Consider the following 27,633-nt stretch of genomic DNA (forward strand, 5'->3'; position numbering starts at 1 on the left):
CAATTTAGACCCTGTCTGTGTGTTCTCAGTTTCTTAGAGGGCTTCCAGTATTCAAATGTGGAGGGAATGTTCAAGCCAAAGAATGTTCAAGTGTGAGGAAACAAACCTTCATAATTGGCTTTATACTTTCAAACTGCTCAGAAGCCCTTTTGACAAGTAAGCGACATATAAATTAGACAGTAACCATAATAACCCTAAATCATAATCCTGTTTTAAGGACTATTGCACTAATAAAATGAAATTCCCTTACCTGTATTGCATTTCTTCTTATCACCCATGATCAGCAAAGAAACAACAGCTTATGCTTTAGGTTACACAGAAAAAAAACCAAGAGGCTGTTCTCATGAGTTTGTAATTTTTTTTCTTTAAAGATTATTTTACAGTTTGAATCACACAAAAAGGCACTTTTGATCTGGAATTGTGATTTTCTTACACTCTCTCTTCCATTTGTTAAAAAAGATCAGCTTGTGGTCAACAGAAGATACACAGCATGAGTCTGAACAGGTGTGAGTGGAGAGGATCTCCATCTCCTCCTCCAAAGGCAATCGCTCGTGGGGGGGGGGGAGCTAGGCATTGAGGCAGGGATGGGGAAACCTGTTGGACTCCAACTACCATCAGCCTCAGCCAATAGCCAGGGATGATGGGAGTTGTAGTCTAGCAACATCTGCAGGGCCACATTCTACCCCTTGCCAACCTGCATTAAGGACCTTCCAGAGGGCAGTAAGGCATAGCTTCAATAAGAAGCTTGTGGCCTGAGAATCTGATGGGACAACTTTCTCTGTCACCCCAGAAAACTCAAGAGGGCAAAATGAGCCATAGTGACATGGCTAGTTGAAAACTTGTGGCTCTTTGTAGTTTCCAGGTTGGCACTGAAAAGGTTATCAGCTTTTACTTTTCCCAATAAAGCACGGAGTTTCCCCAATACTGCATTAAACTTGCTCGCTGTCACTGAATCTCTGCCCCAGGCATGAGGAACCTGTGATTCTCTCTTGCTGGACTCCAACTCCCATTGGCCCCAGCCAGCACTGCCGATGGTCAGGAATGATGGGAGTCGGAGTTCAGAAATGCCTGAAGGGCTTCAGGTTCTTCGGTACTCTTCTACTCTCTCTCCTTTGCTGCGAAGAAAATAAATGAGAGGAGAGAGGGGTGCAATTTAATGGGAAAAGGAGAATAGCTTCACTCTTGAGCAAAAGCCATTCCCCTGTAAGGATGGGCTTGCTAGCTACTACCTCCGCAAGTATCATTTTTGGTGAAAATAGCTAGCATCCAGTGAGAAGGGGGTAGAGGTGGATGGACAGAAACAGAGAATGTGTCTGTAGTGAAACAGGGAAAGGGAGATGTGAACAGGTTTGGATCTTCCATAATCTGATGCAGGTGGAAAAACAAATAAAGGTGGAATAAGTGTCTTATCCTAACTACTGGCGAACTAAGCTTAATTAATGCTGAGCTTATTGATGTGTTAAAAATGAGGAAGGGGAAATCGGCAGGCGTTTGGAGAAGGGGGAGCATACTCTCTGACAGAGGTGTCCACTCATGGGCAAAGATCACTCGCACCTTTTACACCAAGAATAATGACAACCAACCACACAAAAACAATCACCATCTCCCAGGAACGTTGTTAAAAATACAGCTATAAAAATCCTCAGATGGTTTCCCTCCCCCCCATCCCGCTTCATTGTTTTTTATTTTCCATTTTTCCTAAAATATATACACATTATACATATTTATATAATCTAAAAATGTGCCCAGTTAAAATTATTCTTTCCACATTCTGTAAAAAATAAAAATATTTTTTTTCTGTGGGGGTGCACAGGGCAACTCCCCACACGGAGGGCTTGTCTGGATGAAGCTCAGACTAGGAGCATTCTGTCTGTTGGGCATTGCAGATCATGAGTGACTCACGGCCTCGAGCAAACGAGCACCTCAACACTGCCAGATTGAACAATTGCTGAATGTTCTGTGCAGAAGGGTGAAGAGTTTCTGCCATACCACGCTGCAAGAGGCTGGAGAGGCCAGCGGAATTTGATGCAATTCGGATGGTACAAACTTGGCCAAATGTAGCTACTCTAATGGGGGAGCACTGAGTAGAGCAGGTGTTTGAGGCAAAAACAAAGAGACATGTAGAGCAACTCCATGGAAGTTTAATCAGAGGCAAGCCCCAATGCATTAAATGGAACATGTCTCTCAAGAAAGGGTGCACTCAGTTACAGCCGCAATTCCTCCACAGCCCCAAGAGTGGTTTGCATCTTAGACTGTTGCTGTAAAAACAACAAAGTGTTAGCACCTAAGGTACCACCAAACTCTTTGTTGTTAATTTGACTTGACTTTGGTACAGATTAGATTAAAAGATATTATACCTAGGAATCTTCTCTATTTCGTTTTGTGCCACTTTGGCATGATTTTACCCTTGCATTTAAATAAAAAAGTCATTTGAAAGTTCACTATTTAAATACATATTTAAATGTGCATTTTCTCTCAAAATACCTATTTATACATTTAAAATGCTGAGAGAACTGTGTTGCACATTCAAAGAAGGCCTGTGGGGAGCTGTTTCGATCCATCCATGAGCCTAGGAGGTGCAAATCAGGGCTTTTCATGTAAGAACCTGCAACCTTCCTCAGGCATCCCAAGGAGCGACTATGGATAATGGCTATCCTGTATCCTACTGGCATAAACACTACAAATATGCAAGCAGCAAAAAGGAAAGAAAAAGGAGGGATAATTTTTTTTGTTTAAGAACATTTTCTTTCTAGGGAACGCTTGGGATTTCAACGGAGTATGTGTGTCTTATTTTTACTGTTCCACTGAAAAAAAACTTTTATACACAACAAACTTTTTCTGAAAAGATATTTCCCTCCTGCCTGCTCTCATTCCTTGGTTTTAAATTTGGCAATACTAAACATTGCACATTCCAGAGGGATAAATCCAGCAGCAGCTCAGCTGTGGGGAAACTTTGGCTTTCCAGGTGCTGCAAGCATGGCCAATGGCCAGGGATGCTGGGGGTTGTAGTTCAGCAGCATCTAGAGGGACAAAGGCTCCCCACACCTGCAGTAGCTGCTAGAAGCAGGAACGGCCCTCCAATTGTTGTTGGACTGCAACTCCCATCTACCTTGACCATTGGCCAGGGCTGATGGGAATTGAAGTCCAGCAGCATTTGGAAGGGCAGAGGTTCCCTGCTGCTCAAAGGTTTCTAGGCATCCAGTATCCCCCATAATGTCCAATCTGGCAGTGATGAGGTACTTCCACTATGTTACAACAGCAATTTAGTAAGATTTAAATAGAAGGTCATAGTTTGCTGCAAAGGACTGCTTGCTTGCACCCTGGCAGTGAGGTTCAGCAATGCGCTTTGCTCTGACTCAGCAGGCTACTCCAGGAGCCACTACTGAGAGCCAAATCCTGCCCCATTCCTGAAACATTCCATCCTGAATGGGCTGAGGCTCTGAAGAGCCCTGGCATCATGTCCTTTCTTAACAAAACAGCCAAGAACAATAGTAAAAAAAAAAAAAGGCACAAGGTTTTCTTGTATCCAAAAAACATTTTAAGGCAAATTCAGAGTGGCACTGGAAAGAAACCAAGGCGAATCCATTATCTTGCAGAACAGATTGGCAGAGGACCAAGGCAATTCTACTCTGACTTAAAGATTCTCTTTCCTTTTAAAAAACAGGCTTTCAAAGCTGCTGGGCAAAGTGGGGGGAAATATGGTTCAAAGGAAAGGAATGGCCAGCTTGATTTTGGCCAAAACCACCTTTGGGAACTTGAAGTGGCTGGACTGTCGGCAAAGCATTGGAAACAGAGGCGCCAGCCGCCACCACAACCAGCATTGTGTGTCCATCCACTCTTGTCTCTTTAGGATCCCAACAGGTCCATCACTTCCAAAAGGCACAATTTCCCCCACATGCCTCAAAAGTCCAGGAGGAGAATTCCAACCACAGCCCAAAGGCAAGAGTTGCACCTCAATGCCTTGTAAGGTTTGAAGGCACTACAGCATAAGAGGAAAACAAATAAACCTACAGCGGCAGAGGAAGAGATCGGCCTATGCATGTGTGATTTATGGTCACAGGAAGGGCTGAGTTGAAGGAGCTGAAGAATAGGCCTTGGAAAAGCCAGAGGCTGAAGGAAGAAAAGCTGAGGGCTGGCATAGACTATAGAAAAGCATCAAGGAGGACAACTGGAGTGAGTCATACATGGGTACTGCAGGTCAGTCTCACCAACCCACACTCTTAAGCCTCAGAGTCTTTGAAGAATTTATTCTGGGTCAAACCTGATTGTTCAAGGTGGCGGCCTTCCTCCCTAGCACAGATCAACCAGTAGCGCTTACTTTCCTCACAGCCATCTTCACAATCTCTCATCTCAGACCCCCTTCTCTACTAGCGATTGATATTGTGAACCATCTTTCTCTTGCTCCAAGAAATCACAGCTTCAGGCATTCTCTCCAGATAGAATGCAGGATGGGGTTAAGGCAGGCGATCTGGGGCTGGTATAACCACTGGATTGGTCACTCCCTCCCCTCTTAAGGCGCCTGTCACAGGGCCCTGTTGACAAAACTGACAGAGCTAGTTTTATCTTGCGTCTCAGCGGAGAAAAGCTTCTCTCCTCCCCAAACACACCAATTTCTTCCCTCTCGCTCCTCAAGTATCTCTTTCCCCCCTCTGTTGGGTTGCTACCAGTTCCAAAAAGTTAAGTAAAACTTGGGATTTTCCTCTCCAAATCAGGATTTTCTCCACCAAGGGGAGGGAGAAACAACTCCAATCCAGTATGCACCCCAAAGGAGAAGGCTTATTCAACAATGGCAAATAAGCTGCATCCAGTTTAGGACCCCTCAAACGTTCAGCCGAAACCCACCAGCTTTGCCTGTCTTTCTGAAGCAGAAATGCCCTCTCTCTTTGACAAGATGCAACAGAGTCCCTCTAAATGTTCAATCCACTTTGTATTTCCCCACATCTTTCCAGCCCCCGCTTTATCCTGAGTCCTGCCTGTTCTCTTTCGTCTCCCCATCCCAACTTCTCTCAGATACTTCCCACCTGGGGTCTCTCCCTGCCTCCAGTCAAGTCAGTGGCCGCCACCACCACAAACAGAGCTGGGACACTTATAAGCCCAGAAACCTAGGCCTCAACACCTAATAAAGAAACAGGAGGAGAAGATGCAAACAGTGGCGAGATGCAGTGGGTACCTGGGACCGGTTCTTGTGTAGCACCCCCGAGACCTGGTGGCAGGGGAATGGGGTAGGGTTCTGGTTCCCCCCCTTGATTAGAGGAGAAAGGACCAAAGGTTTGGTCCCGTCTGGTATGAGAGGGGCAGGGAAAACTGGGCTGAGGTCCTAGTCTCCTCAGCCCATTATTCAAGGGGGCAAACCGTTAAAAACACAGCGTCGAAAGGGGCTTCCTCTCTCTGGAGATGAAGATCACACTCGGACACTGAGAGAGAGGGGTCCTGTCCTGCTGCACCACGGAAACAAGCACTCTCTGATGATGCCCCCTGCAGGGTTTCTTGTGCTCTGCACTGTGCGTTGAGGCTGCCAGGGGCTAGGCTGAGGGAAGGAGCAGGCTGTCCTGCTCAATGAAAGGGAAGCAGCTGAGACGGGCAAACGCCCCTCCTCTCCTCTCCCCTGCCCAAAGCTCCCCTGCGGTCACTAGCTGCTAGTCCGGTGCTGCTTTAGCACTGTATAGACGTCGTCCACTTTGCTGAGTCTCTCAAAGAATGGCAGCAGGTCCAGGAGCTCCGTGTCAGCCATGTTGTCAAACCACGAAGCCACAGGCACCTGCCACGGTGGGAGAAGGGAAGCGGTTAGGAGGCAAGTACGTAATACATATAACAATGATAATGAGTTGTAGGTAGGCGTGCTTTGAGCCCAGAACAGTGCTCCGGCTGCCACAGTGTGCAAACAGTGGGGCCAAGACCAGGAGGCAGAGCCCTACTCTCCCCATCATGGTGCATTGTGGGAATGGAAGAATGCCAGCCTAGTGCAAGAGCAGCCCAGACACACAGAGTCTCCCTCAGCCTTTTGTTGAGGGAGCTCTGCATAAACTGTGTTTGCCCAAGTGTAAGGGGAATTTTGTAGTGCTGCTTTTGCCAACCTGGCCCCCTCCAGCTCTTTCTGGAGCAATTTTAAAACATCCCTGTTTACCCCAGGCATTTGATGTCTGAAATATGCTGCTTCCGGCAACCGCTGGCTGAGAGTATGTGGTTGTTCTTAGCTATTTTTAAAATGCTTTTCTTACAGGTGTGTTTGCTACCCTGGGCTCCTGTGGGAGGAAGGGTGGGATATAAATTGAATAAATACGGTGATCCTAGTAATCCAACTCCCATCGGCCGCAGCCAATGAGAGTTGTAGTCCAAAAGAGCTGGACGGAAGAGGAAAAGGGAGAGCGCTGCAGCGAAGTGTGAGAGGTCGCCCCAAAGAATGGGCATGTGACCATCGCACTGAGGTCCCCCCTTGCTCTGTTCTCCACCTGTATATTTTAAGCTTTGCTCTAGCATGCAGCTCTGTGCAGCAGGGTGGAGAAAGTGAGCCTGTACAGCTTTTTTTTTTTTTTTTTAGTTTTCTGCCTACACAACCCCCTCCTTCCACTCTGCATTGCCAGCAAAAGCCAGGAAGCTGATGGCTACCTGGCCACTTACAGCATTATCTGGGTGGAAGACATAAGAAGCAGGCGAATTGTCCACTATGATGATCCGTGTGAGGTCGCGGCCCAGGCGGCTGAGGTCCTTGACGTAGTTTCCACGGTGGAAGACGCACGACTCGCGGAAGAGGCGGGCACGGAAGGCTCCCCACTTATCCAGCAGGTCAGCCACGGGGTCTGCATACTGGGGTTAGGAGGAGAAGGAGAGTCAGTTTGACCCTCTCAGGTGTGCGTGCCTATTGCAAGGGATGGGACAGATTGGAACTGCTCCACTTGCATCCACAGAAGCCTGCTTCACCTTCCTCTGATGATTAGATTTCCGTTTCTCCCATCCCAGGAGGTAAGTGTGCATATTCCCTGGGTTCTCGGCCAGTTTCCCTTGCCCAGGTAGAAGAATGGGGGCTAGGTTAGAGGAAAAGAATCACTGCAAACCCTTTCCTCGGAGTGCTCATGTTTTACGTTCAAGCTCCTCCAAATGCTTTATTGCAATGCACTCATTTTAAAAAGTTGTCCTCCTCTCCTGACGACTTAATCCAGCTCTAATCCTGGATGGGAGGCTAACCCTCTCTACTCCAGTTTACAGTAGGGATGAAGGGCTCTGTATTTCTGTTCGACAATCCACTGCGGAAGAAAAATCAGTGCTTGCCTGCCCAATGCAGCTTGCTTTTTCTTCCCAGTGCCTCAATTTCCCCCAATGGAGCCCACTACATGGGGGTGGTAGGAGCAGGGGAGGAGTCTGAAGTCTACAATCACCCTTTCCGGTGTGGAGGTGGGAGGAGGAGAATCTCACCTTTGCCAGACTAGCGGTGAAGAGCACACACTCGAAGAGCTCACCCATCCGTCGTAGAAATTCATCCACATGCGGTCGCTTCAGGACATACACCTGGGGAGGGGAAGGGAGAGTATGGAGGTGGGGTTGCAGGGCACAAATCCGCTCACTAGTTAGCTGAAGCATGGGGAGTCCCCACCCAGTCTTCCTGGCTACTGAATACCACGGGTACCATGTTGTTCTTCTCTTCAGCAGCTTTAAGTTGAGCATCAGAAACCCCCACCCCCAAGAGTGGAAGAAGAGACTGGCTGGTGGAACAAGTTGCCCAAGGAGCACACAGAGATTTAGGAAGGTGCCTCTTATACCAGATCAGGCTATTTGTCCATTGGGCCCAGTGCTCTGTACTCTGACTGGCAGTGGCTTGGGGGTGTTTGTCTCATTATCCTTGCAGACTGGAGATGATGGGGACTGAATCTGGGGCAGGTGGTCTGTCCCCTAAGCGATGACTCAACCGCAGCATGCGGCTGTTCAGGTACAGACGCCTGAGTCCAAAACACATATGTCTAGCTGCAAGTGCGACAAAAAACAGCCAGTCTCCAAAGCTTCAGTGGGAAGAATTTGGAAAAGGAGGATACAACACAGATTTAATATTAGTTCTTAGTATTTGAGGACAGGTTGGCAACTGATGTGAACTATCAAGATGACTTGTGGACATCAGAAAGGAATACAGGTTGGAGAAACTTCTGCGAAGGATAGTTTATCCAGGCCTACATGAAAGATTGGCTCTAGAGGTGCTTGTTAGCTTTGGAATCCAACTCTAGGATTTCACACATCCCAAGACAAGATACTCTATGACTTTTCATCTAGTATCCTGATTCCACCCAGTATCCTGGGGCTGGCTCCCATGCATGGGCAACTTGGTACATCAGAGCAAGAGGTTCCTTTACTTCCTACATTTCAACATGCAGCACTCAGATGTCCCCTCTGAGATACAAAGTGTGTGATATGAAATGGTGTGGCTGGTCTAGATCACCCAGGAACCATTCAAAGCACCTGAAAAGTGTCTTCAGTGGATAAGTTCCTCTTCAAAGGCTGATGGTACGGAGCTGTTGTATCCATCCTGGCTGGTGCTGCTGGCTGCCTCCAAGGCCAAGTAATCGAGAACAGGCTGACTGCAGTATTCACAGCCTATCCTGGATTACTTGAACCTGGCCACTGCCTTTCTAAGTAGGGATGGCAAACATGAATGAAAGGGGTGCAAAAGCTCAGCCCTATCCTCCACCACAACTGACCCCCAAACGGTTTCCTTCCTTTTCCTGAGCGCTGCATACCAACAACTGCCCCATAGTCACCTTTGGTGATTCAACATCAGCTATGAAATGCAGCAACCCCTTTTGAGAAGAGCACTGCCAATACCAGAACCCCTCTTTTTACCCCTTAGGCTCTCCCGGCAGCATCCATACCTGGTGCATGACCCCGTCAATCTCCACTGGGATGATGAAATCTGCATTGTTCACTGGCTGGGAAGGGACAGAGTTGGAAAGTTAGACCTCCTCTGCTGGGTTCCTCTGCTCTTCACATCTTCCCAACTACCAGGGTTGATTCTCATAGCCGTACTCTCTCATCATATAAGCTTAGGTTTCTGCAACAAGGCTATCTCTAGACTTTGGTCTTCCTGCAAGTGAGCCATTTTGCTCCCTCACACCGTACTTCCTCTCCACCTGCCACCGTCTCTCAGGGCAACTGGCACTAGCACACATCTTTGGCAGCAGGAACGGAAGGTGTCTCCTCTCTTACAGAGTGGTAAATGGAGCCTTCTCCAGGCCAGCAGAGCTAATGGTCAGCAGTGGTGGGAGTCTGGCAGCATCTGGAGGGACAGGTTCCTCACCCTTGCCTTACCCACTGCTCCAGAAGAGCTGGTGGCAGCTGGTTAACCAGCAGCTGGAAGGCAGCACAAGGTCCATATGGTGTAGCCAGGGCTGTTTCTGGGCAAAGCACAACCAGGGCTCTTGGGTTTGCCAGGAATGGAATCCAGAGGCCTTTACTTCCAAGGATTTATATGCTACCCAATAACAAAAGGTGGCTTACAACAAAGAGAAACTATTACATTTTAAAAAATGTTGTCATGGTAGGAGAATGGGTAAAGGCCAAAAAAAAAAAAAAAAAAAAATCCTCCAGATTTTGCAAACCTGAACAGCAGATTCCATTACCTGGGAAATATCAAATTGTGCAGCCTGGTTATATCATGAAACTAAAGGCAGCTAGGTATAAATGCACTTAAAATGCGGTGCAACTCAGGATGAGCAAGCTGAGGAAATGGAGCTACACATTCTGTAGGTGCTTCACCTAGCTCTGGACCAGAAGGATGAGAATATTGGATTAGGGAAGAGAAAGGTGGGAGTGACACCTCTGGATTTTATTCCTAAACTTGGGAAGCAGAGGAAGGGGGGGGTGCAAGTCATTAAAGGGACGGAGGCAGGAGTTAAAAGGTGTCTTGGATTCTGCACTAAGGAGAGGATAATCATGCGAACCTCCTTGATTTCCAAATAGTGGGGATGTGGATTATAAATTCTCTTAAAAATTATAAATAAATAAAGTTGTCTGGATGGAGAGTCAACAAAAGGCTAGAGCAGCCAGTGGGGTGTTTGTGTGCAAAACAGTTGAGAAAGGACTAACCTTAAAGGAGCTATGTACCAATGTCTCATCCAGGTCAATGACCACACAGATTTTGCTGGAATCTTGAGGCTTGGTTTCTGGCAGGAGGTATTTGACAGTAGCCTGCAGAAGCACATACACACACAGGAGAAAATATTGTGAGGAGGAGTGCAGGACACAGAGTCATGCTGCAAGGGAAACTGGCAGCTAGCAGGGCAGTGGAGATGGTGGGCTCAGAACCTGTGCTGACTCCCAAGTCTTCAAATCAGTATTTAGGGATGCTGTGGCTGGTATAAAGACCTTGGACACAGTTCTCCTGGAAAGCAATGATGAAGTCCAAGGTAGCACCAAGATAAAGGGACTGGGGACTGGAGCATCTATTTTAAAAAAATATCCAAACCATTCCCCATCTTGTGAACTTGCAGTCACAAGTTTTACTTTGGGGAGGAGGAGGAGCTGTGCTGGGGTGACATTGGAGTGGGAGTAGGATCTGCTCTGAAACAAAGCACAAACATTTGCAATTACACAACTGGGCACCAGAGGGCACTAGCGACAAGGATCAAGATGCTCTAGTATAGAATCCACTGGACTTTTGACTACCAGTTTGAAAGGAGCTGGTAGCTCAGCAGCGCTGGGCTAACAAAGCCACCAGTGCTCTTCCTAACTTGGCTGGCAATCTAACCCAAGCAGCCTGCCATGTGTTTAGGCCCCTGGCTTCATGAAAAGAGGAAATCTAACCCAGCAACAAACCTGGACAAACAAAAGGACAAACAAGAAGAGGGCTTAAATAGTACTTAACCAAGGGGGTGGGCTCTCTTTCAATAAAGGTTTTTAAACAGAGGTTGGATGGCCATATGTTAGGGATTCTTTAGCAGTGATTCCTGCATTGCAGGGGGTTGGACTAGATGAACCTTGGAACCCCTTCCAAATACCATGATTCTATAAATGCAAAAGCTCCGTGTTACACCAATAGTTAAGAATCCTTAAAACATCAGAGCATTACAAAGATTAAAAACAGACAAAAAGCTAGTCATGGATTTGCCTAAGAGAGCCACCAAAGGTTGCTTGTTTCACATGCAGCAAATTGTGTTTATTCCTTTGGGGGTACCTCATCGGTTATTTGTCTGTTTTCATACTCCATAGTTATAAAATGTCTGCACAGTGTTTGTGTAACTGGAGAGCTCTGCATTTCTTAATCATTAGTGCTACACACACACACACACAAAACACACACACACACACACACACACACACACACACACACACTTACTTTTCTTGCTTCTCCTTTTTTAAAATTCAAGGCAGCTGCATCTGGGGCTCTCATCCATTTCCTTCTCCCCCCATCCTGTCACCTGCCCCCCTCTCCCTTACCTGTCATGTGGCACATTGGAGGTCCTGCTGAGCTCAGCAAGGGAGTGCAGAGGGCATGTGACAGGGCCAGCAGGGGGGTGGAAATGGGCAAGAGGAGCTCAGCCGGCCTCAGCTCCTACAGCAAAGGAAAATGTAAAGGTCTATTGCCCCAATGCCTGGGGTACCAAGGTAGAAACCTTGCCTCTGTAGAATGCAAGTGCCCTCGCTGCAAGGACGAGAAGCCAGTTAATGTGTGGAAAAGGGTAACTAATGCATATTAAATGATCTGTAATGTGCACTCCAAGTCTCTTGCGAGGTGCGCAGGGGCTTCATCATGCCACATGACCAAGCCCATTAAGATTTCTAAGCACTCTCCTAGCTGCAGCCTGGCCTGAATGGTTTTGACACTGAAAATATTTGCATCCATTCAAAAGGCTTGGGAATTTTGCCCAAAATGAAATTTTAAAAAGCATCACGACTATGAATGGATGGGGAGAAGCAGAGCCTGGGAGTTGGAGGGGAAAGGGAGGCAATGTTCCTTTTTGTAAAATCTTGGAACTCCTGTAATCAACCAAGTTTGCTGCCCTAAGGGAGGGCTGAGCAGAAGGCAGATCAGGATTGAATGGTAGATCTTTGGGTCATCTGCAGAGGATCGACAAGGGTTCTTACTCCCCAAATGTTTATCAGCGAGAACAGCAAAATGGCAACATCTAAATTAGGCTGCTAAAACGAAGGAAGCTAACCAGAAATGAACTTTTGTGCAAAAGGGCTATGAGGTCCGTTCACTTCTGGTGCTGAAAACTAATTCCTAGGCTCAAAGGCTCCCTGCTTTTTAATTCCAAACCTGTCTTTTGCACCCAGCTTTGGTTGGTAGATCTTGGGGTTGCGGTTAAACACACACACACACACACACACACACACACCAAAGTAGATCCAGCAAAAGTCTAAAATGTCAATTCGCCCAAGAAACCAGCCCTGCCCTGCCCCACTAGATGCTTAACCCTTCCCTTGGTCATTTCAAGCAAGTGATCTGCCAGCCAGCTGGGGCCTACCTTGGGCACCGATCCATTTTCCTCCACCAGGAGTGGGGCGTTGTTGTTGACAGGGATAGGCTCCGAGTTGTCATGGCAAAGGCAGCAGAAGAGGGACTGGAAGATGCTGCGGTTCCTGGGCTTCTTGGAAGGTGATGGGTTCTGAGCACCTGCATGAGAAGGAGGGGAGGGGGATGAAGGGGGGGAAACAGAGATAAGTATAAATAAGATGGGAGTGCTGTCTTGTCAAACCCTCGTCTTTATTCTCCCCGCTCCCAGGCCTGGCTGCTTCAGAGGTATTTTTCCACAGCCCTGCTCATAAGACTCAATCTTGCAGGTGAGACATGGTACAGATTGGGCCACTGTTGAATGTACTCTGCACTTTGTCCATCTTATCCCTTTGGTCCTTTGCAGAAGTGCCCTAAACACAGTGGAAAAACTCCTGCAAGTGTCTTAAAATCTCAACAGGGGGCACTAACAACAAGAGCTTCCTGGCCCAAGGGATATTTGCTTTCCCTCCTCTTTGTGGGTGGTAGTTTTAAGGTGCACACCAAATAAACACTTTGCACGTGCACAGAGCAGGTGTGTTTTCAACCGTGTGCATGAGAAGGACACATCTGCCACGGAACCAGTATTGGCTGTGGCTTCCTGCACAAGGTCAAGAACGTACACTTGCCATTCTGAGAGAGAAAAGAATAAACCATGGGAAGTAGAATCAGCCACAGGTCCTTGGAAGACATCCAAATCAACCCATCACCAAAAGCAGGCCACAGTTCTGTCAGCTAGAGAGGTCCATGCATCTGGCCAACTAGAGAGGAAGATGGAAGGCGGGAGGTGCCAAATATAGCCAGGCCAACTGCTCTGACACAGATGGGGAGCTTGCAGCCCTCCAGATGTGACTCCAAAACTCCCATCAGCCCTGAACCAGAATGGTCAATGGATGAAAGCAGCTGAGGAAAAGGTGAATTTCATGCTAGGGAGCACTAGGAAAGGAAAACAAAAGTGCCAATATCATAATGCCATGGTAGAAATCCAACCGCACTTGGAATACTGCATACAGGTCAGGTTGTGTCACCTCCAAATGGAGTGCAGAGAATTTGAATTTGAAAAGGTTCAAAAAAGGGCAGCTGAAATGATCGAGGGCATGGAGCACGAGGAAAGGTTGAAGCATTTGGAGACTTTTGGGTTAGAGAAAAGGTGACAACAGAGAACTACAAAATTATGTACGGTGTGGAGAAAGCAGACCGAGAAGAGTTTGGTGCACTCTCTCGTCATCCGACACCTCATAGACATCCAGTGAAGAGGAACTATGGAAGATTCAGGACACATAAAATAAAGCGCTGCTTCACAGAGAGAACAGTTAAACTATGGAACTCACTCCTCAGGAAACAGCGATAGCCGCCAACTTAGATGGATTTGAAAGAGGATTAGGCAAATTTGTGGAGAAGGCTCTTGATGACTACTAGCCATGATGGCCATGCTCTGCCTCCACAACCAGAGGCAAGCATGCTGCATGCTGGAAACCACAAGAGGGGAGAGGCTCTTGCGCTTGGTTTCTGCTTGGGGGCTTCTTCCCCCAGGCATCTGGTTGGCCACTGTGAGAACAGGATGCTGGACCAGAGGGGCTGCCGGGTGGGATGTTGATACAATCTAGGTAAGGGAGGAGGGTTTGTGGGTGGGATGGGCAGTGAAGGAACAAACCAACTAAAAAGGCTCAAATCCTACCTGGTAAAAGACCCGCCAGGATTCAAATATTTGCTATTATTTCCAAGGTTTTGGCATTTTCAGTGGAATGGATGTGCTGCAGGGGCCCCTTCCTTTTGCCTATCAGAACAACAACAACAACAAAACACACAAACCACCCCATCTTCTTTTCCTACTTCTCACACAAACATCCTCTTCTGGGTCTAGGCAGATGGGAAATATGGTCTTGCTTTTCCTGCCACCTGCCAATCTCTCTCCTGTCACACACTTGCTCCAGGCACCTGGAGTACTTGAGGAGTTTTTAATCACATGCCATTGCCAAGGTTCTGGATTAAATTCACTTTCACATCTAATCCCTTTGCTTGTGAGCAGCTCCCGCTCCATAATCCGGGCCCCAGATAATGAGATTCTCCTCTTGGAACGGCCTGGATCTTAAGACACCAAAGCTGTGGGCTGGGAGTGAGCGGCCAAGGAAGCCAGCCAGGCAAGGAGGTGCAAGGGGGCGGGGAGTTGGCAGGCCCTCCTGCAGTCTCTGCCTTTTCAGCTCCCTGCTGTTCCAGGTCCCCAATTCTGCCAGTCCCAACCAACAGAGCTCTTGCTATTCTGGAAACATGCCAAGATGCAAAGGAAGAGCCATTGCTCACTGGCAGGGCACCTGCCTTGGGCGTAGTAGGTCCTGGGTTCAATTATTGTCACCTTCAGTTTTAAAAAGGAAAGAGGCAGCAGCAGGTGATGGGAAAGGGTCCCCTTGGCTTGAGATCCTGGAGGACTGTGGGCTGCTAGTCCCAATAGCTATGTTCTACCTTTAGTGTTATTGCCCTCCGAATTCCAGTTGCTGGGAATCACAAGTAGGGAGAGATGTCCTGCTTGTGGGCTTTCCATAGGCATCTGGTTGGCCACTGTGGGAACAGGATGCTGGATTAGATGGGCTGTTGGCCTGATCCAGGAGGGCTCTTCTTATGGTCATCAGTGGGGAAGAAATCTGAGCTGGATGGACAAGGGCAGCACTGGCATCTGTGCCTGCTATTTAGCCATCTATATGAAAGCCGCAATGAAGGCTCCTGCAGCCCTGCGTCAAGGTGGGCTCCTCTGCCTTTACTTTGAACGACTGCCTCAACACCATGTGAAGAACAAAAACAGGTATTCTCCAAAGATTAGTCAGCAGCCACGAGGGAGAGGTTGAAGCTGGGTGCAAGCGGGTGAAGTGTAGGCAAAGAGGGGGACAGCCTTTCAAATACTGCAAGATCAGAGAACCAAGAACCTGCACAAGACACGGCTTCAGATATCTAGAGTTGCCGTCGGCCCTACGTTGCTGCATGTAAGATGGTGTGCGGAGCTCTTTTAGTGAGTAAGGTTGATGCACGCAAACAAAAAATGGAGGGAAGGACTAGCCAGAGGTAACACACGTCTTGCAATTTTATCTCTTGCTGGTTGCGCTCATATACATTATCTTCCATGTGTGAAGGAGGAAAAGGGCATTGCTTCTCTGCATCTCAGAGCTCTCACTGAGGGGACGCAGCTGGGGTGCAGAGATGTACCACTTCAGGCTGTAGGTGCAGGCTCACATGACTAAGTGTTCCTCTCTTTGTGTGTGTGTGTGTGTGTGTGTGTGTGTGTGTGTAAATATATGTCCAGAAAGACAACTAAATGTCAAGGTGAAGAGTTCCAGCCTACACTTCTCTCAGACAAGCTAGCTTTCCATGCACAATTAATTAATTAATTAATTAATTAATTAATTAATTGCTTTCAAGTTATGTTAGCTCCCATGTGCGGGCTAATGAAGCAAAGTTCAGTTGCCGGTTTACCACCACAGTGAGGGCCAAGATGGATGTAAAAGCAGCAGGGGCACAAACTCCAGGGGGTTGAGCTCTTTTGGCCTCTACAATAATTTTCAGGGGGGGCTAGACAGGCCCCCAATGTTCCCAAATGTCAGGAGACAGAGGAGGCCGAGTGCGGTGACAAGCGTAGCTCTAAGGTGTGGCTGCCAAGTGTGAGAGAGGAGGAGCTGCCGGCTACTGCATTCAGCTCCACCCTCTGGTAGCCCGTTGTGTGCATGATGTCGTGCGCGTGATCTGGGCCCCTCAATCTTTGGCACAAGTTTGCACCTCTGAACAACAGCAAACCTGTGTGTAGAGTAGCGGCCTGCCACCTAAACCCCATAAAGCAGTGGGGGCACATCTACATGAGGTTTTGCTTTAGGTTCAGTTTCAGCAAGTGTCTTTAACCGGGGGGGGGGGGGGAGAGTACAGAAGTACAGAAAGATCAGCAGTAGGGGAAGAACAGCATCAGGCTACCCTAGTGACTTATGCATTAATGCCCACTTGTAGTTTGCAGGTTATGCAAATGGTGTTTCAGGACACGCAGTGAGATGTCAGAAGGCAGAATGGCAATATTGGACATGTTGATCCAGAGGTGACACATTGTTCCTATGCCAGCGTATTTGCAATCTCGAGAACTGTTTGTCTTGTATACTTAATCACTATCCCTGCATTTGGCATATTTTATTAGGTACACCATGTTCTTTGGTTGGCAGATATACATTGTAAATATGCAGCAAGGGGGAGGGCTATCCCTCTTCCTGTTTGGTCCTCATTTTCGCAACAACATGGTTGTTGTTCTTTTTACTGTCAAGGGCAACCGGAAGGAAACAGCACAACCTTTTTAGCCCCTGCTGTTGGGGAATTTTTGTTAAAAGCACATTTCTGTATTTAAACCAGAAGGCCGAGTAAAGCAGTTTCAGCTAACCACCTATACAGCCTTTTAAAAAAGAAAGAGACCTGGGATGCGTAACATGAATACAAAACACCACCTGAATATTTGCTGGGGCTTCAAAGCCTGAATACTGAGCAGCTGCTGAAGCGTAAATGCAAGGCAATGTGTCAGTCACTGGCCAGACACTTGTGAAACAGTCACATACACCTAGCAAAAAGAAAAGCACAGCTCCATCACCTCCCCACCGCCTGCCATCCTGGTTGAGAAACAACATCCCAACTCAGAATCTGCTGTAACATCTGATCCTTACAAAAATAAAAATAAAAATAAAAAATCACCAGAGAGAAATCACTTCCGATTTCCCAATACAGACCAGAATATTGCTATTGTAAGAGGATGGTGTGGATGCTATACATTGAGTTCCACCAGGCAGGATAACAAAATGGTGCATAGGAAGCTGCTTCATACAGAGTGAGATCACTGGTCCATCTAGGGTAGCATTGTCTACACTGATTGAAACTGGGACCTTCTGAATGCAAGCCTGGTGCTTCACTCCTGAGCTACAGCCCCTTTCCTCTCTTTGTTTTGTTTTTGTTGTTCCACATCTGGCTCATGGCCACTCTTTTCAGCAGATGTCACAAATTTGTTTCTGGGGGGGGGGGGAAGAAATCAAAAGAAAAGGTGGCACCACCACAGCGAACTATGTCAAATTATGTCCCCATAGTGAAATATGCAAATCTAAAGCAATATTCCATTAAGAGCAGAACGCAAAGCAGGTGACCATAATGATTCCTTAGAAGACAAAAGCCTGTGCACTCAAAAGAAAACAAAATCTTTATCATTCACACTTCAGACATAAAAGCAGGCAAGCCCAGTTTCTGACTCAACAAGCTGTGTTTTATCATTGAATTTATTTATTTTTTATAATTGTACGTTCAATTGTTGTACCGTACCACCTTATGCTGAAGGGCAGGGTAAGAAATCTTATAAATAAATCAATAAGCAAATGGATCCAGCTTACTAGGCCTCTGACCACTCCACTGCAGCAACCATTGTGTCAAGGAACCCTGAGAATTCATGCTCCACAGTCAGAATTCTTAGCAGGGTAGAGAAGCAGTGTGTGTGTGTGTGTGTGTGTGTGTGTGAGAGAGAGAGAGAGAGAGAGAGAGAGGGAGAGAGAGAGAGAGAGAGAAAGAAAGAAAGAAAGAAAGAAAGAAAGAAAGAAAGAAAGAAAGAGAGTGCCAGTGTTGTTTAATGGATGTATGAGGGTCTCTCTCCTTTGCTACTTATTAAATTGGGGAAATAAAAGAGTCTCACTCTCTCAGTATTCTGGGTGACAGTCAAGTCCTTGGGCTTGCTGGTGAACAAAATCTTGAGTTTGTCATACTACGCATTTGTGACATTTGGGAAACCAAAAGGCTGCATTACTGAGGGATGAGATTAAAGAGTGCTGAAAGACTCACAGGAATGTGGAGTTTGTTGATGCCTCACAAGATTCCTGCTGCTCTACTTATGTCTAATAATAGTGGTACTAAATATTTTAATAGCATACTTCACGTTTTCAAAGGGTTTCAAACAAACCCTCTAAGTAATTCTCACAACAGTCCTGTAAGGCAGGCCAATATTATCATTCCCATCTTCAGTATGAATCAGATGGAATAGCAGTTTGCCTTTAGCCACCTCAAATGTTAAAAAATTATTATCTGAAATCCTGGACACCCAACTGCCTGTCAGTGTAGACAATGCTGAGCTATGAATGTGAGAATGAGTCTCGTATTCAATTCTCATCTCACAGTCCTGGGCACACAAACAAAAAAGGGTGCCTGCTGACCACTGTGTGCCAATGAGCAGAGCCACTCCCAACAGTCCACCATGTGCCCAGGTGGTCTGGAAATTTGCCCTAAGCAACAAAGATTCCATTTATATACGATGCAATTCATGTGAGTGGAGTGGCATGTCATAAGCTGTACATAAGCCGAGACCCAGTGTGGTGTACTGGTTAGAATACTGGACTAGGACCTGGGAGACCAGGGTTCTAATTGACCTTGGGCCAATCCCTAGCTCTCATACTATCTGATATCACAGGCTTGTTGTGAGGATGAAATGGGAATTAGGAAAACCATGTGTGTCACCTTGAGCTTGGAGAAAAAGTGGAATATCTTTTTTTTTAAAAAAAAGAAATGAAGGATGAAAATAATTTCTAAAAGCAACTCCTTGTGTGGCAGACCTCTAAGTTTTAAACCCACGCAATCTGTGTGGAGGTTTACAAAAGGTTTATCGCATGGAGCACTGTCCATTTGGTTCCTTTGCAGATACCCACATGGACCTTGCATCTATTAACTGTTCATTACTATCAATAGAATTGTTAGTAATCTTGGGTGTTATCCAGTTCAATTCCTTGGCCTTAGGCAATAGCCCCTACTATTATACTGTGCCTGAAAGGCACTAATCCAGATTCTTAATAAAAATCCCCATAGAAGGAGATGCAAATATCATTTTCCCTGGAATGCAATAATCAGAGAGTAGATGGATGTAAACAAGTCTGGAAGATCATTTAATCCTTTGCCAGCCCAGTTCCTTCCAGATGTTTTGGACTACAATTCCCATCACCCCCGGCCAGCCCCGGAATGAGGTTGGCAAAGGCAGCTTAAGATAGAAAGAAGCAACTGTCTTTTGACAGTTTTTCTGCCTCACATAAACATGCATGACCCTTGAAAAGGTCCCTTCAAGGACACACATCCTTCCCCCAGCCCATCACTTGACCTGGTTGGCTTGAGAAAGGAGGAGGAGACCAAATTACCATGATCAAGGGGATAGGAGTTACCCGACAGGAGTCCAAGTCCAGCACAAAGCCCTGACCATCCCAATCACAGATACAAAGCGTCTGAAGATTTGGAAGGCATGACAGTGGTGGCAGGTGGGGGTGGCATATTGTGGGGGAAAGGAAATATTTGCCATACTAATGAACTGAATTATGAAATACAAAATGTACTACTTTGAGAATGTGAGACGCACTTACTACTATTTAGTAAACAGCACTTAAAATTGTGCTTCTGCTATTTGGTATATTTTGAAGGACACACACACACACACACACACAGAGAGAGAGAGAGAGAGAGAGAGAGAGAGAGAGAGAGAGAAAACACATTCCTTTGTTTTAATGGAAACAGAAACCTTCAATACTCTGGTAAACAAAAGTGAAAGTTATACTTGGGGCTTAGAAATACAGCAGCCTTGCCCAACCAAGTACACTACTTTTCTGACACTGTGTAGGACTTCAGCCTTGGCCAGCACAACCAATGGTGAGTGACTGTGTGAGCTGTAGTCTGGTAATATCCATAGGTTCATAGGTAACAATAATGTTAATAATAATAATAATAATAATAATAATAATAATAATAATGTACCCCAGCCACTTTGGACAACACCCAACAGGATATCAAAGAACACACCAAAATATCAAACATTAAAAGCTTCCTGAAACAGAGCTGCCTTCAAATGTCTGCAAAAAGTCATGTAATTGTTTATCTCTGACATCTGATGGGAGGGTTTGCCACAGGGTACACAGAACTACCGAGAAGGCCCTCTGCCTGATTCCCTGTAACTTCACCAGAAGGGCCTCGGAGCTGGACCTCGGGTTCTTCAACTCGGACCTAAACAGACCTAGAAGAATGCTGAACTCTCTGTCTTAGCCAGCCCTCCTCAACCTGATGCCCTCTAGATCAGGGGTCAGCAACCTTTTTCAGCAGGGGGCCAGTCCACTGTCCCTAACCAGACCATGTGTTGGGCCGGTTATATTTTGGAAAAAAAATAATGAACTAATTCCTATGCCCCACAAATAACCCAGAGATTCATTTTAAATAAAAGGACACATTCTACTCATGTAAAAACACACTGATTCCTGGTCCGTCCGTGGGCCAGATTGAGAAGGCGATTGGGCCGCATCCGGCCCATGGGCCTTAGGTTGCCTATCCCTGCTCTAGATGTTTTGACATACCACCCCCATCAGCCTTGGGCTCAAAATGGACATGCTGATTGGGAATGATGGGGCCATAGTCCCAAACATCTGCCATGGGAAATGCCCATACATAGTATGCCAACCGCTGCATTATCACGTATCTCCCAACAACATTTTTATTTTTTCCATATTGGACTTTGGGGCTAGGAATATGGCACACTCTCAATGAAATCTGCCACTGTGCAGGTAATCATCTCCTGCAGGTTGGGCTGAGACAGGGAGGTTAATTCAATCAGTTAAGGGTTCCAACATCAACTTGCCTAGGACATTAGTACTTAGCAGGAGGGCTGTTGTTGTTGTTGTTGAATTTATGTACCACCCTATACTCGCAGGTCTCAGGGAGGCTCACAGGTTATTATTATCCTTACACACTTTGCGTAGAATGAAGCTGCAGACTGACATGGTGGGACTCTGGGGCGCTTGCTTCAGAATGTAGAGGAGGAGCTTGTAGCTTAATGCCCTTTCACATTTAAAACGGCATGTGATAAACTAGCATACCATGGTGGAAGGTTAAGAGCAGCTTCCTCCACCCCATCTGATAATTTATTAAAATAATATTTAACATAGCGCTTTCAACGTACTTCACATGCTCTGCTCAGTTGTAACCCTTTCAGCACCCCTGCAAGGTTAATTCAGTATTATCTATTCACTGTTGCAGGTAGGGACAGTCCCTGAGGGGCTGAGAGGCCTTTCCCAAAGGCCCTCTAGTGACTTTGTGGCAGAGGCCAGGCTCAAACTGGGGACTTCCTGGCTTGCAGCTCAGCCTGAGTGCAACAGCACAGAATTCTGCCACAACTCATAAGTCAGCATAATAGGCAGAGCTACTCGGAGAGCTAGATTTGTGTGGTGTGGGAAGAGAGGCTACAGAAGCTCACCCAGAGGCTTGAAAGTTGGCTGAGACACAGAAAGAGAATGACTTATGGAAGCAGGTAAAAGAGCTGTATTGAATGATTAATCACCTTTTAGAGAAGGTGGGAGACAGAGCTGGGCATTAAACAACTTTCTGGTCAAGCAAAAGGAAACAGAACAGGAATTGAGTGGGAGTTACAAACATGGGCACTTCCCCATTAAAATTCATAAAGTACTTTTTAAAACACACAGAGAGACAGAGACAGACATACACACTGGTGGAGGAAGAGGGGTGCAGGGGGAGCGCACTGCTCCCGGCAGCGCAATCCTGGTGGGGTGCCATTGCTGCTGTCCCCCCCGCCCGTGCTGGGTGCTCTGCCCCCAGGACATCCGCTAGCCCTGCCCCTGCCTGCTCTCCAGCCCCTGTGCTGGAGCATGAAGCTCCACCACTGGACACACACACACACACACCCCTTTGGAACAGGCTCCTTAAGGGGCAACCTACAAAAAGAGTCTCTTTGGTCAGCTACTGTTCCACTCACAAAACACAGCCAGCTCTGCTTGGATGGACAGTGTGGCCTCTTGGGCGTCTCCTCTGATCTCATTACTACAGACTTTGTGTGGCACTTTTGGAAACCAGAATCGCATTGGCAGATCCAGATTCAAGAACAAGGGGGCTGTATGTGGGCAATAAGAGAAGTCTGCTGTATTCTGTGTTCATGTGACATTTAGATTTACAGCCAATCCTCTAAAATAGGGCAAAGCTTTTAAATAAAGAACGTTTGGGCTATCTGGAGGTGAATTAACACACATACCATCTGCCACCATCAGTGTCTGCACTGGAAGCAGAACCATCCTTTGAGCCCTTTACTGAAGATCCTGTGTCTAGACATGACTCTGCAGGTCACTGCTTCATACAGGACCAGTACTGCACACTTTAACTGGGAACAGCTCTCCAGGGCCTCAGGAACCACCTGCTCCCCGCTACTCTTTTAACTGGAGAAGCTGGTAAAATGTGGGCTGGATGAGGCAACTGTTAGGTGGATTTGTAGCTGGTTGACTGACCGAACCCAAATACTGCTCACTAATGGTTCCTCATCATCCTGGAGAAAGTGACAAGTGGGGTGCCGCAGGGTTTTGTCCTGAGCCGGTTGTTGTTCAACATCTTTATCAATGACTTGGATGAAGGAATTGAGGGGATGCTCATCAAATTTGCAGACGACACCAAACTGGGCATGGCTAATGTTGCAAAAGACAGAATCATGATTCAGTATGATCTTAACAGATTGGAGAACTAGGCCAAAACTAATAAAAATGAATTTGAGTAAGAACAAATGTAAGCTTCTACACTTGGGCAGGAAAAACCAGCTGCAGAAATATAAGATGGGGGACACTTGGCTTGCCAGTAGTACATGTGGTCTTAGTAGATCACAAGCTTAACAGGAGTCAACATTGTGATGCAGCAGCAAAGAAAGCTAATGCAATTCCAGGCTGCATCAACGGATGTATAGCATCCAGATCAAGGGAAGTAATAGTATCACTCCATTCTGCCTTGATCAAACCACACCTGGAATACTGTGTCCAGTTCTGGGCACCACGTTTAGAAAGGGTATATTGACAAGCTGGAACGTGTGCAGAGGAGGGTGACCAAGATGATCAAGGGTCTGGAAAGAAAGCCTTATGAGGAACAGTTGAAGGAGCTGGGTATGTTTAGGCTGGATAAGAAGAAACTGAGAGGATATATGACAGCCATCTTCAAATATCTAAAAGTCCTCCACTTGGAAGATGGAGCAAACTTGTTTTCTCCTGCTCTGGAGGGTAGAACCTGAACCAATGGCTTCAAGTTTCAAGAAAGGAGATTCGAACTAAACACCAGGAAGAACTTTCTGACAGTAAGAAATGTTTTACAGTGCAATGGACTCCCTCAGAAAGTGGTGGACTCTCCTTCACTGGAGGCTTTTAAGCAGAGGCTGAGTGGCCGTTTGTTAAGGATGCTTTAGCTGAGATTCAGAACTCCGTGTCCCAACCTTATAATTCTATGGTTCTCTGATTCTATGCCAGGAATTGAATCTAGGAAATTGCCCTATACTGAGTTAGACCTTTGACCCATCTAGCTCAGCATTGCCTACACTGACTGGCAGTGGCTCTCCCAGCCTTGTAGGGATTCCCAGCCCTACGTGTAGATGCTGGGGATTGAACCTGCAACCTTCTGTATGCAAAGCAGATGCTCTACCACTGAGCTACAGCCTCTTCCCTCTCTTTGTTTTGTTCCACATCAGGTTCATGGGCAATCTTTTAGGGAAGAAGAATAGCTCAAGGGCAGAGGACATGTTTTGCGTCAAAGAGATTTCAGATTCAACCCTTGACCTCTCTCAAAAAAAAAAAAGGTGGAGAAAATCTGTTTCTGAAATTCTGGGACTGTTGCTAGACAGTGTAGATCTACGGTAGCCAACATGATGCCCTCCACATGTTTTTGGAATACAACTCCCATCAGCCCCGACCAATGGCCATGCAGGCTGGTGCTGATGAATGCTTAAGGACCCACCAATATTCAGAGGGGACCACGTTGGCCATCCCTGTAAACACACCATAGAGCCAAATGGACCAGTGGTTTAACTCAGTATATGGCAGCTGTAGTGCTAGCACTCAGTACCCCACAGATTGTAGTGTGGCACAAGCTAAACACAACTGGCCAGCCACATACAGTGGCAAGATAAAGCCCTCATTTTGGTTGCCTGCTCAGAACAGTTAACACAAGAAGAGCCTAGGTGCATCAGGCCAAAAGCCCATCTCATCTTCTCCCAGTGGCCAACCAGAAACCTATAGGAAGCTTGCAAATAAGACCTGAGCACCACAGCAGTCTCCCAACCTGCAATTACCATAAACTGTCCCACAAATACATGTCTGCCAGGATGCATTTTTCTGTTCCATCCCTGTTGTGCCTAAACTGCCAGCTTTAGGCTCTACCTTCTTGCTTCAGACAGAGCGTTTGCAAAATATCACCAATGAAAAGGAAGGCTGATAGCACTCCGGAACCCTGTCACACAGGCCTGCTCATGCCCAACCTCTCACCCATCAAACCATACACACAACACCAGCCGTTTATCATCCCCTACCAAGTACATGCCGATCAGAAGGTCAGCGGTTCGAATCCCCATGACAGGGTGAGCTCCCGTTGCTCAGCCCCTGCTCCTGCCAACCTAGCAGTTTGAAAGGAGGTCAAAGTGCAAGTAGATAAATAGGTATTGCTCCATCGGGAAGGTAAATGGCATTTCCGTGCGCTGCTCTGGTTCGCCAGAAGCAGCTTAGGCATGCTGGCCACATGACCCGGAAGCTGTACGCCGGCTCCCTTGGCCAATAAAGCGAGATGAGCGCCGCAACCCAAGTCGGTCAAGACTGTACCTAATGGTCAGGGGTCCCTTTACCTTTACCAAGTACATGATGACATCCCCCACCTCATTTTGGGAGCTGCAGGCAGGCAGCATAAACAGGACGTTTACTGAGCCCCTGGTGGGGCTATAATGTGTGATTGTTTGGGTCAAAAGTTGGCTGAGGGAGTTACAAGTTGCTGCAGACCCTTTTCTGCACCACCACTACCCGCTGTCAAATATCTTAGTAGCCCAAGAGAAATTCCTGTGCCTCCCCAATTCAGAACAAATATTGTCTTGCAGCAAGGTCAGCTCACTGTCCCATCTCTCTCAGCACTCTCTACTAAATGGCATTGGCTCTGCCCAACTCACCCCACCTGCCTTCAGCCAGAAGGTGTTGTTGTTGTTGTGTTTTTAAAGATGGCCGAAAGCAGATGGGTCCAAGTGGGCACATGAGCATGGGGGAGCAGCATCCTCTTTCTCACCCGCCACCGACACATCTGACCCAAGAAATGCCCCAATTTCTTAGTGAAAAGGCCTCAGGATTTCTTAACTTGCCAGCCAGCTTCCATTCCGACAGAGCCAAGATCACCAGGAAGCAGTGGGAGAAAAGCTAAAAGCAGCTAGCAAAACACCACACCACACTCGCACCATCTTGGGCTATTCCACTCCCCCCACCTTCCACCAGCAATGTTTACAACTCACCCAGCACCGAGAGAGGGTGCTAGGAATGGCATCTTTCCTCAGCCCTATCAGAGCAACTCCTTCATAATCGCCTATCTAGTGAGCCCACGTGTGCCTCACCTAGAATAGAAAAAAGGGAGGTGTAAGCTAACACCCAGGGTCAAGAAAATGCTGCTCTTGCTAGTAAGTCAGGCAAAATCTCTGGATCTCCAGGAAGTTAAGAGAGAGCCACCCTGAGTCTCAATCCTGAAATAATGTTGAATTGGGAACAGCTCCCTATCTAACATCTCTGGCGCCATCAAACAAGACTCCTCCTACAGACGTGTGTTTACTAATACCTGGCACAAGTCTGGGTGCAGCCCGCCCCACACCTCCTCAAAGGGGGCTTTCCCCTGCTCCCAATCTCCCATAGCAGCAAACAGCTCAACCAAAAAAACCTCGCCGGTGATTCGTGAAAAACACTTTCGCTTTAAAATGCTCTAAAGCAACAACAACTGCCCCATAACACGCAAAGGGAAAGATGGAGGGAGATGCATCCAGGATATGGGGTGTGGGGGGTTTTTTGGTTTGTAAAAATCAATAAGAGGATGCCTTATACGCCTCCCTAATGAAGCCTGTTGCCGAAGCACAGCTTCCTCTTCCCTCAATAATGCCACACACAGTGAGGAAATCGGGGTGGGGGGCAGGAAAGCTATAGGATCCAGAATACAGACGGGAAGGGAAGTAGGACCCCGCCAAAAAAAAAAACCACCCAGTTTTTCTCCTCACCCCACAAAGCCCTTAAGGAAATAAAAACTCGAAGGAGCTACTGTGCCAAGCTAGCATTTCAGGGCACTCTCCAACCCCACGGGGCGAGGCGGTTATTTCGAGAGCCAATACACACAGACAACACATACACGTGTGCAACGCGCCGCGCTTGCTACCTCGGTGCCTCCGTGTCCAGGGCGCAGAGGTGGACTGGGCGCAACAAATCGGACAGGGTTCCTGCCTCTTGGGCCGACCACGCACCAGGGCGTTGCATCGTGGATCGATATATCCGCGCAAGAGAATGGGGAGACGAGGGGGGGGGGGCACCCGGAGGAAGCGCGCGTCGCCAGAAAAGCGGCTTGGCCACTCTTCTTTTCCTGCCACCGGAACCTGAGGCCGGCGTGGATTGATTTGCGCGTCCGAGAAGGGCGCGCAGGCTCCCTCAACACCCCGCTACACCCGCTTATTGTCGCGCGCAAGGCGATCCTAAGCTCCCTTGTCACCGATCTGTCAAGCTGAAGAGATGGCGTGTTATGGGAACAAGTGGCCCCAAGCCCCGTTTCTTGGCGATCTGGAGGTGGGCACCGAGAAGATGCCCTCCCGGCCCCGTCTTTGACCTCTGCCCCTCGGGGAGGGCAGTGCGCGCGGGTCTCTTTACCTTTCTCCTGCAGAGGCGTGTTCACCTCTTCCTTGCTAACCTGGGTGATAATGGACCCGCTGTCCATTAGACCAGAAGGGCAGGGCGCTCTCTCTCTTCCTCTCTCTTCCCTCCTTCCAATTGTGTCTCCGCCGCTTTGAGGAATTTTCCAGGAGTTAACAGATTGTTGTTGAGGTGGTGGGTTGTTTTTTTTTTTGTGGCAGGGAGCTTTTTTAAAAAAGAAAAGGAAATGAAAACGGAAGGGGAAAATAAAAGGGTGGGGGAGGGGCGGGGGAGATGGGGAAAGGGGAAAAACAAAACAAAAAAGGGGGGAAAAGAAAAAGGCAGCGGCGGAGGAAACTTTGTTACAACATGGAGTTCCCTCTTCACGATTTTCTGATACAAACATGGAGCCCAGGCGCGGTTTCAAGCTACCCCTTAAAAGGGCAATGGCTGAGGGCCGCCCGGGATAGCCGGCGGCGGCGGCCT

General features: G+C 47.3%; 1 protein-coding gene across 1 annotated transcript; it reads right to left on the bottom strand.

Annotated features, from left to right (window-relative positions):
- Positions 1 to 344: 344 nt before the first annotated feature.
- On the bottom strand, positions 345 to 27,633 carry CTDSP1 (CTD small phosphatase 1). Its single transcript, XM_083748690.1, has 7 exons — positions 27,166 to 27,633; positions 12,447 to 12,595; positions 10,066 to 10,167; positions 8,853 to 8,909; positions 7,411 to 7,503; positions 6,619 to 6,804; positions 345 to 5,758 (listed from the first exon to the last, which is right to left on the bottom strand). The coding sequence occupies exons 1-7, from the start codon at positions 27,551 to 27,553 to the stop codon at positions 5,630 to 5,632; spliced, it is 1,104 nt and encodes a 367-aa protein (XP_083604816.1). The 5' UTR covers positions 27,554 to 27,633; the 3' UTR covers positions 345 to 5,629.

Source organism: Podarcis gaigeae, assembly GCF_964106915.1.
Source record: "Podarcis gaigeae genome assembly, chromosome: 1".
NCBI lineage: Eukaryota > Metazoa > Chordata > Lepidosauria > Squamata > Lacertidae > Podarcis > Podarcis gaigeae.

Coding starts and splice junctions, on each gene's coding strand:
- CTDSP1 (XM_083748690.1), bottom strand. CDS start 27,553: ATGTTTGTATCAGAAAATCGTGAAGAGGGAACTCCATGTTGTAACAAA. Junction 7,504..8,852: donor TTGACGGGGTCATGCACCAG/GTATGGATGCTG, acceptor TCCCCTCCCCAG/GTGTATGTCCTGAAGCGACC. Junction 6,805..7,410: donor TCACCGCTAGTCTGGCAAAG/GTGAGATTCTCC, acceptor TCCTAACCCCAG/TATGCAGACCCCGTGGCTGA.